Source organism: Vigna unguiculata, chromosome 1 (genome assembly GCF_037176805.1).
Source record: "Vigna unguiculata cultivar grain cowpea cultivar isolate G323 ecotype 2 chromosome 1, ASM3717680v1, whole genome shotgun sequence".
NCBI classification, from domain to species: domain Eukaryota; kingdom Viridiplantae; phylum Streptophyta; class Magnoliopsida; order Fabales; family Fabaceae; genus Vigna; species Vigna unguiculata.
Genome location: NC_140792.1, coordinates 45,706,399 through 45,722,333, shown reverse-complemented (window position 1 = coordinate 45,722,333; position 15,935 = coordinate 45,706,399). Strand labels below are relative to the sequence as shown.

The 15,935-nt window shown below is 31.0% G+C and overlaps 2 protein-coding genes across 3 annotated transcripts; both read right to left on the bottom strand.

The window, feature by feature from the left end:
* Positions 1 to 15: 15 nt before the first annotated feature.
* Positions 16 to 2,525, bottom strand: LOC114187654 (calmodulin-binding protein 60 B-like). Of its 2 annotated transcripts, XM_085674770.1 has the most exons (8): positions 2,271 to 2,525; positions 2,161 to 2,191; positions 2,017 to 2,063; positions 1,421 to 1,920; positions 1,177 to 1,331; positions 890 to 1,096; positions 643 to 802; positions 16 to 539 (listed from the first exon to the last, which is right to left on the bottom strand). In XM_085674770.1, the coding sequence occupies exons 1-8, from the start codon at positions 2,378 to 2,380 to the stop codon at positions 238 to 240; spliced, it is 1,512 nt and encodes a 503-aa protein (XP_085530896.1). In that variant the 5' UTR covers positions 2,381 to 2,525; the 3' UTR covers positions 16 to 237. The 2 variants fall into 2 exon arrangements, with proteins under 2 accessions (XP_085530896.1, XP_027931795.2); XM_028075994.2 differs by lacking the exon at positions 2,017 to 2,063 and having other exon boundaries at positions 2,271 to 2,467.
* Positions 2,526 to 4,952: 2,427 nt separating this feature from the next.
* Positions 4,953 to 8,170, bottom strand: LOC114188381 (calmodulin-binding protein 60 B-like). Its single transcript, XM_028076993.2, has 8 exons — positions 7,978 to 8,170; positions 7,813 to 7,888; positions 7,343 to 7,395; positions 6,742 to 7,235; positions 6,424 to 6,584; positions 6,134 to 6,334; positions 5,810 to 5,978; positions 4,953 to 5,726 (listed from the first exon to the last, which is right to left on the bottom strand). The coding sequence occupies exons 1-8, from the start codon at positions 8,076 to 8,078 to the stop codon at positions 5,275 to 5,277; spliced, it is 1,707 nt and encodes a 568-aa protein (XP_027932794.1). The 5' UTR covers positions 8,079 to 8,170; the 3' UTR covers positions 4,953 to 5,274.
* Positions 8,171 to 15,935: the final 7,765 nt, after the last annotated feature.

Below are 15,935 nucleotides of genomic sequence, written 5' to 3'. Positions count from 1 at the left end.
TCTTAACTGAGAACATAGCAACAAAAGCAGCAATATCGTTGAAACATTTTGTCATGTCTTTTTTACACAACAAACAAGACCATGGGTCCCGAAATTGGAAACAGACAAATTGGCACGATAATTATAAATTAATAGTTGATTAACGAAGTACAGAAATTGAGTTGGGAAAACGCAATTGAAGAAGCAATCAAAAGAAAAACGAATTCAATTCAGTTGTGACCGCAAAAAGAAAATTGGTTAATTCTTCCTTGAAGACATATGCGGATGTATGAGGAGTTTGAAGGCATTTCTGACTTTCTGCCAAACCATCTTGGCTTTCCCTTTGCTTGCCATATACTCAGCAGTGTTGAGCGAAAAGGACTGGTTGCTTTTGCTACATGATGCTACATCGTTAGAACATGGAAATGAGAAAATATTTGGTTGCTCCCATTGGTTAGGGTTAGGGTTAGGAGTAAAGTAACTTTCAACTTCGTCCAAGAACAACGGCCAGGGTTCATCTATAATTGATGTTGAGGTAGATTGCCATGCTTCTAATTGGCCTGCACATTCATAGGATAACATACCAATTTCATAACCAAAATTCCCTACAAATTTCTTATATTTGAGTGACATAAAAATGGAAAAAGAAAACAGATACAGTACCTTGGTGAGCGAGCAGTGGGAGACCCTGATATGGAGCACTGTATGACACCGGTTGGGTACATCTTAACTTCGACACTATGCCATGTGTTGGTGTTGCAGCAATTGGCTCCAGATGCTCCACATTTGAGTATGCTTCCGCCTTAATTATTCTCACACATTCCTGCCAGTTACAATGCATCTTCATCACTTCCAATAAGAGCTACTATGAAAGTTAATAATGTGTATGAATAGGATTAATATTGCAAACCTCCTCCTTCGAATCCAGAGATTGCAGAGAACGATGCTGCCCATTAATAATGACCTCCACAAGCTCGTAGATGCAGTTAAACACAAGGGAAACTGATATCTCTGGTTCCATGGCACGATACGTATACGAGTAGCGCTCATAATCATCTAGTTCACACTCTTTAGCATGTTCAATGACTTTGTCCCATGTATTAATCTTGCTGAATTTCTACTTTCCACATCTACTTGTCAGTACTAAAGTACAGAATCATCATCGTCCACACGTAAGAATGTTTAAAAAGTTTTTACCTTTCGTAGTAAACCGATTGTGTCCAACCTCAAAAGATCCTTCACAGTCTTTATTCTATTCTGGGAAAGCTGCTTCCGAAGCTCACCCGCTTTTCCAATGTTCCTCAGACGCCATACTTCATCGTTCAAGGCTGGACGCTCGGATTTCCTCATCGCTGAAATAATCAAATACACATCCAAAATTAAAATATTTAAAACATTATTTACCAAAAAATATGAAAATGAGTTATGGTTAAGGACTTACGCTCTCCACGTTTATCCTTGACCCTGAAGGGTTCGCTTATGGCTTCCCTGATCCCTGCTTCAAGGGAGTTAGATCCCCTGATTTTAACTCCCAACCGAAACGTTTTGGTTCTTGTGGTGCAAGAATTATCAGTAATCTTAAGCCTCTTCTTATCGATAAAACCAACCCCTTTTTCAATTTTAATAAATGTTTGTCCTCTGAGTAATGGTCCCTTCCCCTCTCTTGGTTTCACAATGTTGCCATCAAATTCCTCTGCAGTCCAGTCCTGGCTTTCAAAATCCCCATCCAGCACATAGATCTGAGCCTTCATGCTGGAAAATTCCACTCTGTCAACGCGTTGCTGCGATGCAGCATCCCGTAGCTCAATTTGAAGTGAACCACCGTCCTCAGCTGTGAGATTGGCCATGGTGAAAATTTGTCGAGGCAATCCATTGACGAAGCACAATTGGAAATCTCTGCCTCCAGAACTGCCACCCTCATGGTTATGGCATTTTCGGCAACTAAATTGGAAACAAAAAATTAATTACAAAAAATTTATGTATAGAATAACAGAGTGTCCATGGTGAAAGAAAAAGTATGTGTCAAGAGAAACAAACCACGGTGACCAGTAACGCTGTAGCATAGGTGGAATCACCTCCTCTAGCTAGTTAGGGGAACAGAACAGCATAGAGTTAACAACCCAAATTACACAGATTTTCAATTTTTAATATACTTGACTCAATTAACGAATAGAAGCTTACCAGTTCGCGAAGAACAGGTTTCAACACGGCACTGCGCAATAACCACAAAAAAGATTAGAAGAAGGTGGTTGAGATGAAGAGAGTTATCTGACATGGAAACAAACACTCACAGAAGCGAATGGTCGATGGTCTCGGCGCGTCTCCTTTTAACAACCGTTTGAATATTGATGTCATCATTACTGTGATGGTCCTCCTCGTCGTAGGTTCTTTTTGTCGCCATTGTCACTCCACAAGCTTCAAACACTCGCTAACCAACCAAACGAATCTTTGTTCACAACCAACAAGAACAAACCAGCAACTGTCTACAACTGCAACAAATACAAACTCCACTTTTATAGGGTTGTTGACTGGGGTGAGTGGGACAAGAAGGACACTCACGCTAATCCTTCCACGCGGAGTTTTCTTCCTGCAGGTCATTTAAGATTATAACCACGCCGCATTAAACTCAAACCGCGTTCGTCGTTGGTATTTTTGAGAAAATACATAGAAAAACATTTGCAATTTCACCTATTCGTGTTCAACTTTTCTTCTTCTCTACTTGTTGAAAGGTATAACACAATATTTTATTATTTTCATTTTTTACATTACTTCCTGTTGTTTTTATTGATTTCTGTATTTTATTTAGCCTTAAATATCATATAAAGGTTTATATCACACATACCAGACAAATTCAGCTACTACTGTAATTGTTTTTTTCTGAAACACAGGAAGTATGTGGTTAAATCAATCATATACTAATTTGTAGATTATGTGATTAGTAATTTAACATATATATTGTTTAAATATAAAAGTATTTAATAAGTGTAATTCTAAGTGATGCAATTAATAGCTTACTTTTCATTTTATTATTATATCTAAAAGTAAGTTTCAAGTTGAATTTATAGTTATAGTAATGTATTAATTAGTTTAATGAAATAAGTGCTGATTTGTAATTAGCTAAACAATTAGTTATGTAAGTATACAACGTAATTATCATAACCAACACTGAAGTACGTAAAGCAACTTAAACATTAAATTTTCTCATTACACGGCTTACGTACTTGTTCGTGAAACATAAAAAAGTATTCATAGGGTACATTGAAACACTTTCAATCAAAACATAGTTTAATTTCAGTGATTTAATTTTTCTCAATCATAATATTCTCCTTCAACATTTAATGAGTGATCTATATTGGAATTACTATTTTACACATCATTCTGTTCCGTTTTAACTATGAGTATTTTTCAACAAATAAGTAGAAAAATTAATCTATCATCTCGTCACATTATAAATCAATCCTTATTATGTCAAACTAATTAATTAATATGATTTTGAGAAATTAATATAATTTTTAAATTTTGTTTTTGTTATCACACTTATAATTAAGTTGAATTCGCACAGGATAATTTAAAAAGATACAAGAAGATGAATTATTTATGTTTTCATGTTGATAAAACTATAGCATTAGTGGATAAAGGTTAATTAACAAGATTTATGTGAAATTTTGGTCTATAAGAATGATGAACTTGTATTACAAAGGAGATATAAATTGGGTTTTCTCCTTTGAGAATTGTTTTTTCGAGTTCTAACACAATTTGTTTAATTGGATATTTATTTTTGACACCAAATTTGGATTATATATATATATATATATATATATATATATATATATATATATATATATATATATATATTAATAAGTAAATCATTTTCTTTTAGTCTAGAATGTAGAATGTTGTATAAAGGATTGATTAATATGAAATTAATGTATTTTTTTTTATTGAATTGCAGTTCTTTTTGTAAGAATATAAGAATAATGCAACTAAGTTCTAAGATGGAGGGTTAAGCGCTAAAAGGCAGTTAAGGAATAATTTAAATATGTTCTATATAGTTTAGCTAAAGTATCAAAATGAGGCTCGAGGCAAAGAGAAAATCCTCTGTCGAAGGAAACTTAAGATTGGATCTCAGGAGTTTCAAAAGGAATAGTTAAAGTTCACTGGAAACGTTTTAGGAAGAAAAGATGTTGAAAACAATGTGAACTTAAATTTCACATGACAAAATTAAACATTATATATAAAAAAAATCATAAACCCAATACATTGATGTTTTTGGTTAAAGTATAATATTAATTTATTATGTGGGTTGTATTGAAGTCACATATATAATCTTTTCTTAACAATATCTCTAGAAAAAACACATTAATGATATTATAGACAGTGGTTTGTCATGGTGACTAATTTAGACAATTGTGACAACAATAATAATATTATAACTACAACAACAACATTATAAATGTCACCATACACTTTAAGAAAAATATTTAATACGGAAGGAACTCACTCCTAAAAAAGAACTTATTAAAAATAATGAGTCTAAGTCTCGTATTAGTTATAAATTGTCTAATAATATATTTTAAAAGATTAATATTTGTTTCAATGGTATTTTTGTGGACATTTTGATCCTTTAAAATTTTCAATTGAGGGGTTTTGCCTTGTGGATTTTTTTAGTCCATGTCCATAGTCCATGTGCATCACGGTCACGTACTCTTGGGTGGGCTAAATTGAAAATTCTATTAATTATGATTAAGGGTTATAAATTGAAAGTATATACCAGACAATAATGTTCAGTTTTATTTTTGTGTTAGTGGTGTAATGTGGGGGAGAGAATGTGTACCCGAGTTTCTAATTGAAGTTTGGGAGTGAAAGTGTATTCGATACATTGCTGTGTATAAGAACCGATGGAAAAGTAGGTATCGACTTGGTAGAAGAAAAAGGAAAGGTTTAACTAAAAGGATATGGAAGAAGGAATGATATAACACAATCACTGGGTTGTAACTTGTTTCTAAGGATAACATAATTACAATATAAATTTGATACAGTATTCAAATTTTGAACAGAATAAATTTTGAATTGATCACGAATCAGTAAGTAAGTGAAAACTTGATATTACATACAACAACCACAAATTGTACCTAAGCAATCCAGCACTAGGATGTAGACGAGGAACCCGTCTCACACATCTCTTTAGTGAAGTAGAAATTAAAGAAGCTAAACTTGCAAAAAAAAAAACAAACACATTCAGGAACTAATTTCCTATAGATTGTAGGCACATTTTAGGTATAAAACAGAGTCCCACTAGTTATGGTAAAAGAGCTGAGCATTCTTTTTGGCAGCTGCATGCCTCCTTTTCGCTGATATAACCCATTTCAGAGCAAAACCAATCTTACACCACGCTGCTTTGGGTTTGCCATTACTTGATATGTCCACACTGGAATTTATGAAAGTAGAATAAGGGCTAAATTCTTCTCCATCATAAGAACCAAAGAACATGCCACTTGTTGGTTCCCATTTTTCATTCTCTATCGAATATCCACCTTCAAGGAACGGAAAACACGATCCGTCAAAGTCACAACTATCCTCTTCATTGTATATCTCAGAGGAAAATTCATCAAACACATTACTGTTATGCGGCATTTCTCTTGTGCTTGGCTCTGAATCGGCATAAATTTGGCCATCGTGCATTACTTCATCAGTATATGAAGTAGAGATGGATGGTTGACTGTAATCTGGGAATGTTACTGCTTCACCTACACAACACATGGTTAAACGATTATATAAATAAAAGTGGACAAAGATCTATGTAACAATAAAGTTGTTCCATTGCATATACCTTGTGCAGTTGGCATATCCATGTGTTGCAGACATTGATTTGGAGTGTCGGACTGTCTTGCTTTTTTTAGACATGCGTCTAGGTTTAAACAGTTCAATTTAGTTTCATCAATCATTTTCAAATTGTTGACATTTTTGTAAGCTTGCTGCTTCACTATTCCTACCAAATGCTGCCAAAGAAGAAGAAACCTGATCACTTTTGACCCACAGGTATCGTATGATATAATCACAACGACAAGACAGGAATCATTATTTTAAAGAAACCAGAAGTTTTTCTTTTAGATCTATTCAAAAAACAATTTACGAACAGGTTATGAATCCATACCTTTTCTTGGGGAGTGAGAATATCTGGTGAATAATAAATTTCCCAATCAAATGTCACACCCACGAGGATGTAGATGGAGTTGAATAGCAAACCTATTTGCAGTTCTTGTGAGTAATAGCTGTAAAGCTTGTAATCATCCACCACACAGGTTTTAGCATGGTCAGTGATCGCTAACCATGACTTCTTTGGAATGTCAAGCATCTACCACGACAGAGGAAAATATTCAATGAATAATGTCTACCAATAACACACAAGAAGACAAAAAGTAAAAGAAACTGAGTTTTACTTACTTTATATAGTGATTCTTCGTTGCTTATGCACTGCCGCAAGAGATCTTTCACGGTGTGAATTCCATGTAAGGAAAATTGCTTCTGGATTCTTCCTTCCTTAGCGATTTTCTTCAAGCGCCATAGTTCATCATCCAAGAATGGAGGGAAGTGTTTCTTGTAGCCTTAAATGACCAAAATACATGTCAATTTTGAGTTATACCGAAAGACAAATGACATCGAAAAACAGACACTCTCCTATGTTAAATAAGTTGGAAACAACGATGATGTCCTAAGTTGGAAATAGACACTGAGAAACAGAAATGAACTAATAAGACTTACATTCTCCTCTGTTATCTTTCACAATAACAGGCTCACTTCTACCCTCCTGAATCTTTTCTCCAATGGAAGTTGGTGGCACACCTTTAACTCCAATCCTGAACCTTCTGCTTCTTTGCCATCTCGAGTTGTCAGATATGGCAATTTTAGTGATACAAGCAACTCCATTTTTAAGAGTAATAAACCTCTCTCCAATCAAGAGTGGCTCTCTACCTTCTCTTTCACGTGAGATATTGGAATTGAACTCCTCTTCTGTCCACTCCTCACTGTCATCGGATCCGAACTCACCGTTCAGAACACAGATCTCTATCTTTAGTGAGGAAAGGGGACCCTCCTTTACTACAGACTTAGTTCTAACATCAAATAGAGCAATTTGAAGAAGTGATTCGTCTTCTGCTACGATATTAGACCGAGTATAAATTGTCTTAGGTAACTTATTAAGAAAGCACAACTTGAAGGGTTTGGCTCCGGATATGCCAGCCTCATTAACCCTTTTTCTGCAACAAATAAATGGAGGAGAGTAAACATAGGAAGAATGAGGATAATTAATCTTTCTGATAAAGTTGTTTATTGTTAACACAGAATCTGAACATGATGAACTAACCTTGGAAATAGATGAGCCTGGTCCTTGATTTTCTTTTCCAACTCCTCCCTTACCTGTTTGGGGAAGACAAATGAATCAACCAGATTTTCGCTTCAAAGAAGATTAGATTGAGGATAAGGGACACTTGAAATTTGGAAACACACGATGAGAGTACAAGAGCAACAGAGACAAAAGAAGTGGCAAATTTTGTAGACAAATAATCTGGTGGCTAATCACTAATGCCATCCTTTCCTTTCCGAATCAAATAGTACAGCACACAACTTCGAAACAATGTGAAAATCACAACTTGGAAGCAATTGCAGAAACCTGGGGAACATTGAGGGTGGATTTGGAATACTAGGTACATTAGAACCGGTGCTGGTTGTGAAGTGATAGGTACTTTGAAAAGCCAAAACTAGCTGAAAATAAACAAAAACAAAAAACTTTCTCAACACCACACCACCAAGATAAAAGACTGAATCATTTCTTACCACTCTTCGCACAAAAGCTTCCAAATAGGATGAGTGGTCATTCAGCCATAGTGCGTTGATCACATTTCTCAGGCCACTGCATAATGAGCACAAAATCAAACTTAGACCTCACAGCCCAAAAGCCAAAAGCCAAAACGCCAAAGTATACCAAAAACAAATAAGCACCTGATTGGAGCTTGCTTGGTATCATCATAGCTCCGTTTATGGTCCTGAATTGGAACTTTGCCACTCCGTTGCCTCTCAAAAGATTTCCTTTTTGATACCATCCAAAATGCTACAAGCAAACGAACAACTCAACGCTCTCAAAAACACTCTGAATGGTATAATAACTCAACCGAGTGGTAGTTAAGAAGTAGTATAATTGATTCAACCCGAGCATGTGTTTATATACCCTTCGTTAATTCAACCCAAGGAAGGAGGAAGGATGCTTCTTAACTCCAGTGATCTAAAAGGACACGTTAATCCCATAAAGTCAATCTCGCATTTGCTCCAAAAATTCCCAGAAAGTGCCAACAATTACTATAAAAACAAAAAACAGTTGAATTCAAACAATATAATATAATTATTGTCTTCAACTTAAAAACGGCCGAACTGACATTTATTAATTAAGACATATAGGTTGTTCTTAACTAAAACAGATATTAAGATTTTCAACATTTTGTTCCTTCATCTTATTTATCAATATTATTGCAACTTTTTATGAGTTTAACAATGACATGTAAAACAATTTATACCGTAATTTAGTTACAAGTCATACACTTAATATATTTCTACGCTTTCAATAAACTTACCAAAAATGAGTTTGTAATTGACTGGTAGTGTAAAACTAAATCGTTATTCACACATCCAAACAGTGACATCTATTGATACTATGTATCTTACAAGATCCCATGAAATCCAAGAAAAGTACTAAGTTGCCGCGTGTTACAACTACTGATACACCCCAAGTGAGGATGAAATTGAAAAGTTGAGAAGTTTACTAAAAGACAATTTTTTATGCTCATCCTTATTTTGGATGGGTCCAACCGAAGAATCTTCAACTAACAACAAAAACATGCAAAAATACTTTATTTTCCCTCCTATCGCCAGACACGCTTATAAGAGAAGTTTTTCCAAACGCGTTTGCGAAGCATCATATAAACTGATTTTTAATTAATATTTAATTAACTAATTAAGTGAAAATTGATTTATATACAAGGCTGTCCATTATCAAATCTAATGAGAAAAACAAATGTTATCAATCACCTTTTGTTGGATTATATATTCTTTTATATGGTCGGCATATATAGTAACTTCTTGTTTGTGTTATGGTTATGCAGTTAATCACTCCGTATATGGTTATAGTTATTAAGAGATTGTGGTCGACATATATATGATATTATTATTACACATATAAGATCTTTGACACCACTTTAACCTCCAAAACCTGAAGACAATGGTGTTATGAGTCTTTATTCTTACAGTGTTTAACTTTATTTTTTCTATCTAATGGGAGACTTTGACTCACACTTGAACTGTTCCCTACATGAATGGACATGTATAAAAATTTTGAATTTCAATCTAATCTCCCCTTGAATGAAAATTGGGTGCTTCTATTCTAAGCAAAGAATGGGAAGAAGAAGTTGTACATTTTAAGAGTATTTAATTTTTATTTAAATGATGTTTACTTGATATTGTCAACATTCAAGTAAGTCTTGCAAAACCTAACTTCATCTCCAACTCACCGCCCGTAAGCAGGAAGCCAAGGCCAAAACTAGTTTCCAAGAAAATACTATGCTCCACACAGGACCTTTCCTATTTAGGAAAATTTTTTTATCATAAATTATTTTTGTACAATAAATCAATAACTTTGCCAGTCATTAAGCATTATATATATATGGTATTTGCACCAATTCTATGGATAATTAATTTCTATCTAGTAGTTGATTAACAATTTATAGATTATTAATTTCCGTTGAGGACTTGATTGACAATTTTAAATAAGGTCTTTTCTCCCCCACCACATATTAAATTTATCGTATAAAATTTTATAAATAGTAAAAACATACCGAGTTGTGAACATTGGACTAGTTATGTGAAAATAATTTTCACAGTCAACATTCTAATATTTAGGTACCGTAATCAATTTTTCATTTTTAATTATATGAGTTTATTTATAACTAATTAATGTCGAATTTTTATGAACTTGAATTTTGAACAAGTGAGCAAATATTTTATTAAAAAAATGAATTTTCTTAATTTATTTACCCACCAACATAACTCTTACTACAAGAAAAAATAAAATGAAAAACAAGACTCCTCGGTTAAACAAAATTTTTGAGGAAAAGACAATAACAAAAAATTTGTTGATAAAATACTTCTCAATAAATTTTATCGACAAATAAATAAAATGTTTGAATATTTTAAAGACAACAATTTGTCGATAATTACATGTTAATTACTTATAATCATAATTTATCAATAATTATCTAACGGTAATTATCATGAGTAATTATTGCAATTTTGTTCTTCTTTTCTTCTTTCCCTCTCCTTCTTCCTTTCTTCTCACTCTTTTTCAAAAAAATTGTAAGACATATTCTATTGTACTTTGACACAAATTTGATTTTTCATTTTATAGACAAAATTTATCACGAAATGATAAAAGTCCAAAGGTGAAAAATTTAGAACTCATTTTACCAGTGAAATTTATGGACAATTAATAAAACATACAATTACTTACGGATTTTACAAACTGTCTTTAATAAAAATTTCAATTTAACTACAAAATTTTCGAACAAATCCATTTTCAACAAAAATATTTATTAGTTAAAAAAATTTAAAATTAATTAGTAAAATGTATTTTACTAATAAATTTCTTATCATATTGATAAATATAAATATATTATAAAAATATAACTAAACGATAAAAAATGTTTCAAATATAAACATATTAGTTATACATCAATTAAAAATAAACACATAACATTATGTTTAAATATATAATAAGTTTACTATTTTATTTTAAAACTTAAAATTTAAATTAGAAAAAAAAAATCTGTATAATTCAAAAGAAATATAGTTTTATTTTTGTTATTATTTGAATCAGTTTTGTGATTGATTTTTGAAGTGGAAGAGAAAATTGGATTAAATACTAAACTAAAAATATAATTACAAATAACTGAACTAAACTATTGAATTGAAAATCTGAACTAAGTTAAATACTATCATTTCAAAATAAAAAAATTGAACTAAATTAGTAAACGTTAAAAAGTTTAAAAATAGTTTAAAAAATGAATATATAAGATAAACACATAAAGTAGTGATCAATCATTTTGATTGTAGTTTCAGATTTTCGTGTAAAGATTGAACTACTTTTATTAATACTTAGGCAGAATAATTTTGAAATCTATGGCTTCTAGAATCTACTTTCAAAACTATCACAATTCTCTATAATAAGTTAAACTAAAAATATAAACCTAATGATGAAAAACAAACTTCCTAAAACATGAGAATACATAGGAGTACATGTGCATTGGATTGGAAATCCTCAAGCATCATCACATCACATGGTGCGCACTTCAAATAAAAATTGTGAAACAGATTGCAAAGACTATGAACTATTTTGTAAGTTTCAAGAAACAGTTTCCATCACAATTCTTGTGGTATGGCAGTGAAACTGATTATTAGCTGATAAAAGTCTTCTAAAAACATAATCATCTGATTTGAAAATGGTTGAAATCGACAAAATACAAAGACGATTTGGTCGTGATTGAAGACGTGAAAGATGAATTAGAGATTAAAAAACGTGAGCTTAAATGCGTCAGTGTCTCAGGTTTACAAAGTCAAAGTTAAATAACGTGAACGCAAAAAGGTTAATCAATGAATTGATGTTACTATGTCTTGTTTAAAAATATTTTACATTTATTATGTAATTTAATGTTTAATGCACGTTATATTTAAATTTAATTTAAGTTCAGAAACGCTTAAAGTGTATTTGAAGTATTAGTGCGTTCTATAGTTATATTACAAAACTTGGCTATCATAAATCTAGTTTGAAAAATAAGAGATCTGCATAAAATAATTAAATTTGAAATAATCAAAACTATAAAATTATGAACGAATAAGACAAGTGCCACAATTAATCTTATATAAGGTTTCAATATACATATCGCGAACTCATGTTGTGATCAGTAGATTGAATCTGAGTGAAGTTTCTCTTAAAAGACTTGTATAAAGTTAACTACAACGGTGTTTTGACACTAAATTTTGTTTTACATTTATTTAACATTATTCTTTATTTTTCCTTTTTCTTTAAAAATAGAAAAAATCACTTTTTGTAGGTCAATATATGAATAAGGGTGGCAAACATGAACTCTCGTTGGAATTTTCATGAAGACGTTAATATTAAAAATAAATAAATAAATAAATAAAAGAGTGAAAAATACGTTATTTGTGTAGGGGTTATATTATGCGTTCTATAATTAGTGGAGGGAGGGTTAAATTAAGAAGAAAATTTAGTGGCGGCGCGTGTTACGGTTAAGCCGGTTGAAAGGGAAAATAAAACATGCATAGCATTGGCATTGACATGGTGGCAATCATTTGTTTTCTGTTCCTTTCCACACTCATTCCAGGGTATGAAGATGTTTCTGCCTTCAACCAGATCCAGTTTCGTACTCAATATTCTCCTACATATGTAACACATTCCCACACACCCTTTTCAATTTCAATTCCCTCCATTGCTCTCTCTTCTCATCGAGAGAGAGAAAAGAGGTAATTGAAAACAGAAATCGTTTCTGTTGTTGAAAATGAATGGGCTTCAAAGCCATTACGCTTATTCCTGCTCTTATCTACACGATGTGAAGGGGAATAGCGTGAAGGAGAAGAAGAAAATGACGTCTTCGTATTTCCATGAACCACCACCTCGAGAACGTAATAATGGCGGTGAGGATATGGCGGTGAGGAAGTCAAAGAGCGTGTGGTGGTGGAATGAGGCCGAAAGGAAGAGACAGCGAAGAGTGGCTAGATACAAGTTTTACGCCACTGAAGGCAAAATCAAACACTCTTTCAAGAAAGGGTTTCGCTGGTTCAAGCTCAAATGCATCAGGATCGTCACCAATCTCTAGTTCTTCAAATGCATCAATTGCTCCATTATTAAGAGATCAGAATTATGGGCTCTATCTATGTGGTTACAGCAGATTATCTTATCTCATATTTATCATTATAATTTTGTATATAGTGATTAAATATCTTAAGTAATTTTCTTTTCTTCAAAGAGATCAAACCTAGACCTCAATCCACAAATGAAAAGTCCAACAGTCTGGTGCATAGTACTCTTCAAAGTTAAATTTTGTGTTCATTCTTCATCCTCATAACTGATTAATTATAGTAAGTTATGGTCATTAGCTTTTATTAGTGACAAAATGGGTTTTCTTTTTGTCTCCTTTATTGCTGATTAATTTAGGAAAAGAGATTGCATATAAAACTTGCGTAGTTTTAGGATAGGTAAATTTATGGAGTAATAGCAGATTGATAACGACTTTTAACTACTAGGTTAAATATAGATTGACTTTGTCTAATTTTCGAAAATAGATATAGATGGGTCAAAGGAGTTGATAAATGTTTAAAAATTAAGAAAATGTTCAATTTAAATCATATTTTTCTAACATATCCAGTTTAAATATAATTTTATGGTTAAATTAAAGAAGTTAGCTGGATTAAAGTTTACTAAACTATTAATTTTTTTTGTCTCAAATGCCTTAATTTCGTGTAAAACTAAAAGTATATGTTATGACGGTTTAATTAGTTAATAGTTAAACATGAAAGTTTATAATGTATTATAAATTTATTATTTTACGATGAAATAAAGTGATTATTTGTTTGCTTACTCTACTATAGATTAAATGATGAAAAAAAAAATGGAAGAATCTACCACGACAAGGAAATGAGTTTAAAATTAGTCTAAAATCATTTTATCTTTCTTTCGATAGAAATTCCTATTTTGAGTTTTAAGTTAGAAAATCTCTAAGCTTATGGTTTCTTAGCTTTTTTACGTTGAGTTTAAAAAAAAATATAACTAAAATAAGACTACAAATTTAAAAATAAAAACTGAATTTGACTTTTAAAAAATTAAAAACTTATTAAAATCACTCCAATCGGGTTTCCTAAACGAAGAAGATTGTCTGTATTCTACTTGCTGCTGACATTATGGATAGCTGTTTTAGGTTATTATAGGTCAGATTTTAGGAAGTGGATATTATTATTATCCTTGTATGAGTAGCATTTGTTGATGATACAATTATTGGTGCACATAACATTGGGACTTGTTGGGAATATGGTAGGTGTAATTCTTGTGGGGTCTTTCTGTTTTTCAGGGATATAATTTTCTACCGTTAATTCTACATTACATACTTATAGGCCTATCTGTCTTTATACCCTCACATGTCACCTATTTTCAATCAAATTTAACTACATATATTTGTATCACTATAGTCTATATTAATACATTTTACTAAATACAAAAAACATTTTTACTAACATATGGATTATAGTTATAATTCGTTGAATATTATATAAAAAATAAAAAGACCATCATTTATCAATAAAAAAGATGGATCTATATCAAGCATATAAGCTCAATTGGTCTAACCAATATAGATTAATAGATTAATAAATAAATATAGATTTCCGCCGTTATACAGTACAAAATTACTTGCTAAACTAAATACTGCTATATAAAACTAATCGTTATAGTAATTAGTTTGATTGTACGGTCATCTGCATTAAATAGGACAGCGTGGAAGTCATCTAAACCCACAATATTAAACATTTTCCTGCATGTATGTCAGAAGTAAATTATTCACAATCATAAATGATCATTGCCTTTTTGTCTATCATATTAAAATATTTTACTCATGTAAATCATTCCAAGTTAATGTTCTTCCAAACAAATTTTTCCAAATTAGTTTACATCAATGTTAAGATTACATCAATTTTGGTATTAGTCGATGTAATGCATCACAATCTTTTTCGATCGTATAATAATATTTTCATTTACTTTTAATTCACTATTATAATCCCTCTTTAATTATTTAATTTTAATAATTTTTAATAATATGATATGATAATAAAAAAATATTATAATAATAAATTAAAATATCATTATCCTTTTTAATTAAAATTATATGTGATTTTTACCCGACTTATATTACAAGTAAAAAATATATTTATTTGGTATTGCTTGAATATGAGACAAAAATATCAAAATAAAACCAAATAATTCAACAATACTAGTGTCAACAATTAGATAATTCTTTTATTGAACAAAATATGATTAAATAAAAAATATACATTAAAAAAATAATAGTTAATGTTGAAAATAAGATAATTGTTACATACGCATTTCAGAGGAAATAATAAAGGAAAAAATAACATTCCTTTCATTTATATAATAATAGATATGAATTAACTAGTTATAACTTAAAAAAGGTTCAGATAATTATATATATATATATATATATATATATATATATATATATATATATATATATATATATATATATATTCTTTCTTTTTAATTAATTAATGAGAGAACTCGCCAGCCTTGGCTTTAACGAAATCAAGTAATCCAATATTTTATCCTTGACTTAAAGATCCCAAAATTAAAACTACGTACTATTTTGAGATGTAAAAGACTTTTTACTAAAAGTCACCATAAATTTTTTTTAAATAAAACTAAAACTAGACATACAATTGTTTTACAATAAAAATATTTTTAGAATATTTTATGAAATGATGTTTATGTTTACCTCAAGTGAAATTGTTTCATATAAAATATACTTGTACTTTTTTTGAATCATGTTATTTATACGCATTATAAAAAAAAAAAAATAGCCACGTGTTGAACTTTTAAAGCGAGCTGGCGTCATACTCTAATTAATTTGAAATTTAATAAAATATAAATGCCCAAAGTTAAACTCCGAATTTAATTGGAGATCAATATTAATTACATCTAATAAAACTTTTGTCCAACTTTAAATACGTATTTGCATTTCAGTTTCATTTAATTGAATTAGCGTTAAATTCAATCCAACACAGAGTTATTCTCCATTCATAAATTGGAAAGGACAATTCTGACATTCTCTATT

Coding starts and splice junctions, on each gene's coding strand:
- LOC114188381 (XM_028076993.2), bottom strand. CDS start 8,078: ATGGTATCAAAAAGGAAATCTTTTGAGAGGCAACGGAGTGGCAAAGTT. Junction 6,585..6,741: donor GAAAGATAACAGAGGAGAAT/GTAAGTCTTATT, acceptor TGGTCATTTAAG/GCTACAAGAAACACTTCCCT. Junction 6,335..6,423: donor ACGAAGAATCACTATATAAA/GTAAGTAAAACT, acceptor CTGTCGTGGTAG/ATGCTTGACATTCCAAAGAA.
- LOC114187654 (XM_085674770.1), bottom strand. CDS start 2,380: ATGGCGACAAAAAGAACCTACGACGAGGAGGACCATCACAGTAATGAT. Junction 1,332..1,420: donor CAAGGATAAACGTGGAGAGC/GTAAGTCCTTAA, acceptor TGATTATTTCAG/CGATGAGGAAATCCGAGCGT. Junction 1,097..1,176: donor CAATCGGTTTACTACGAAAG/GTAAAAACTTTT, acceptor TGTGGAAAGTAG/AAATTCAGCAAGATTAATAC.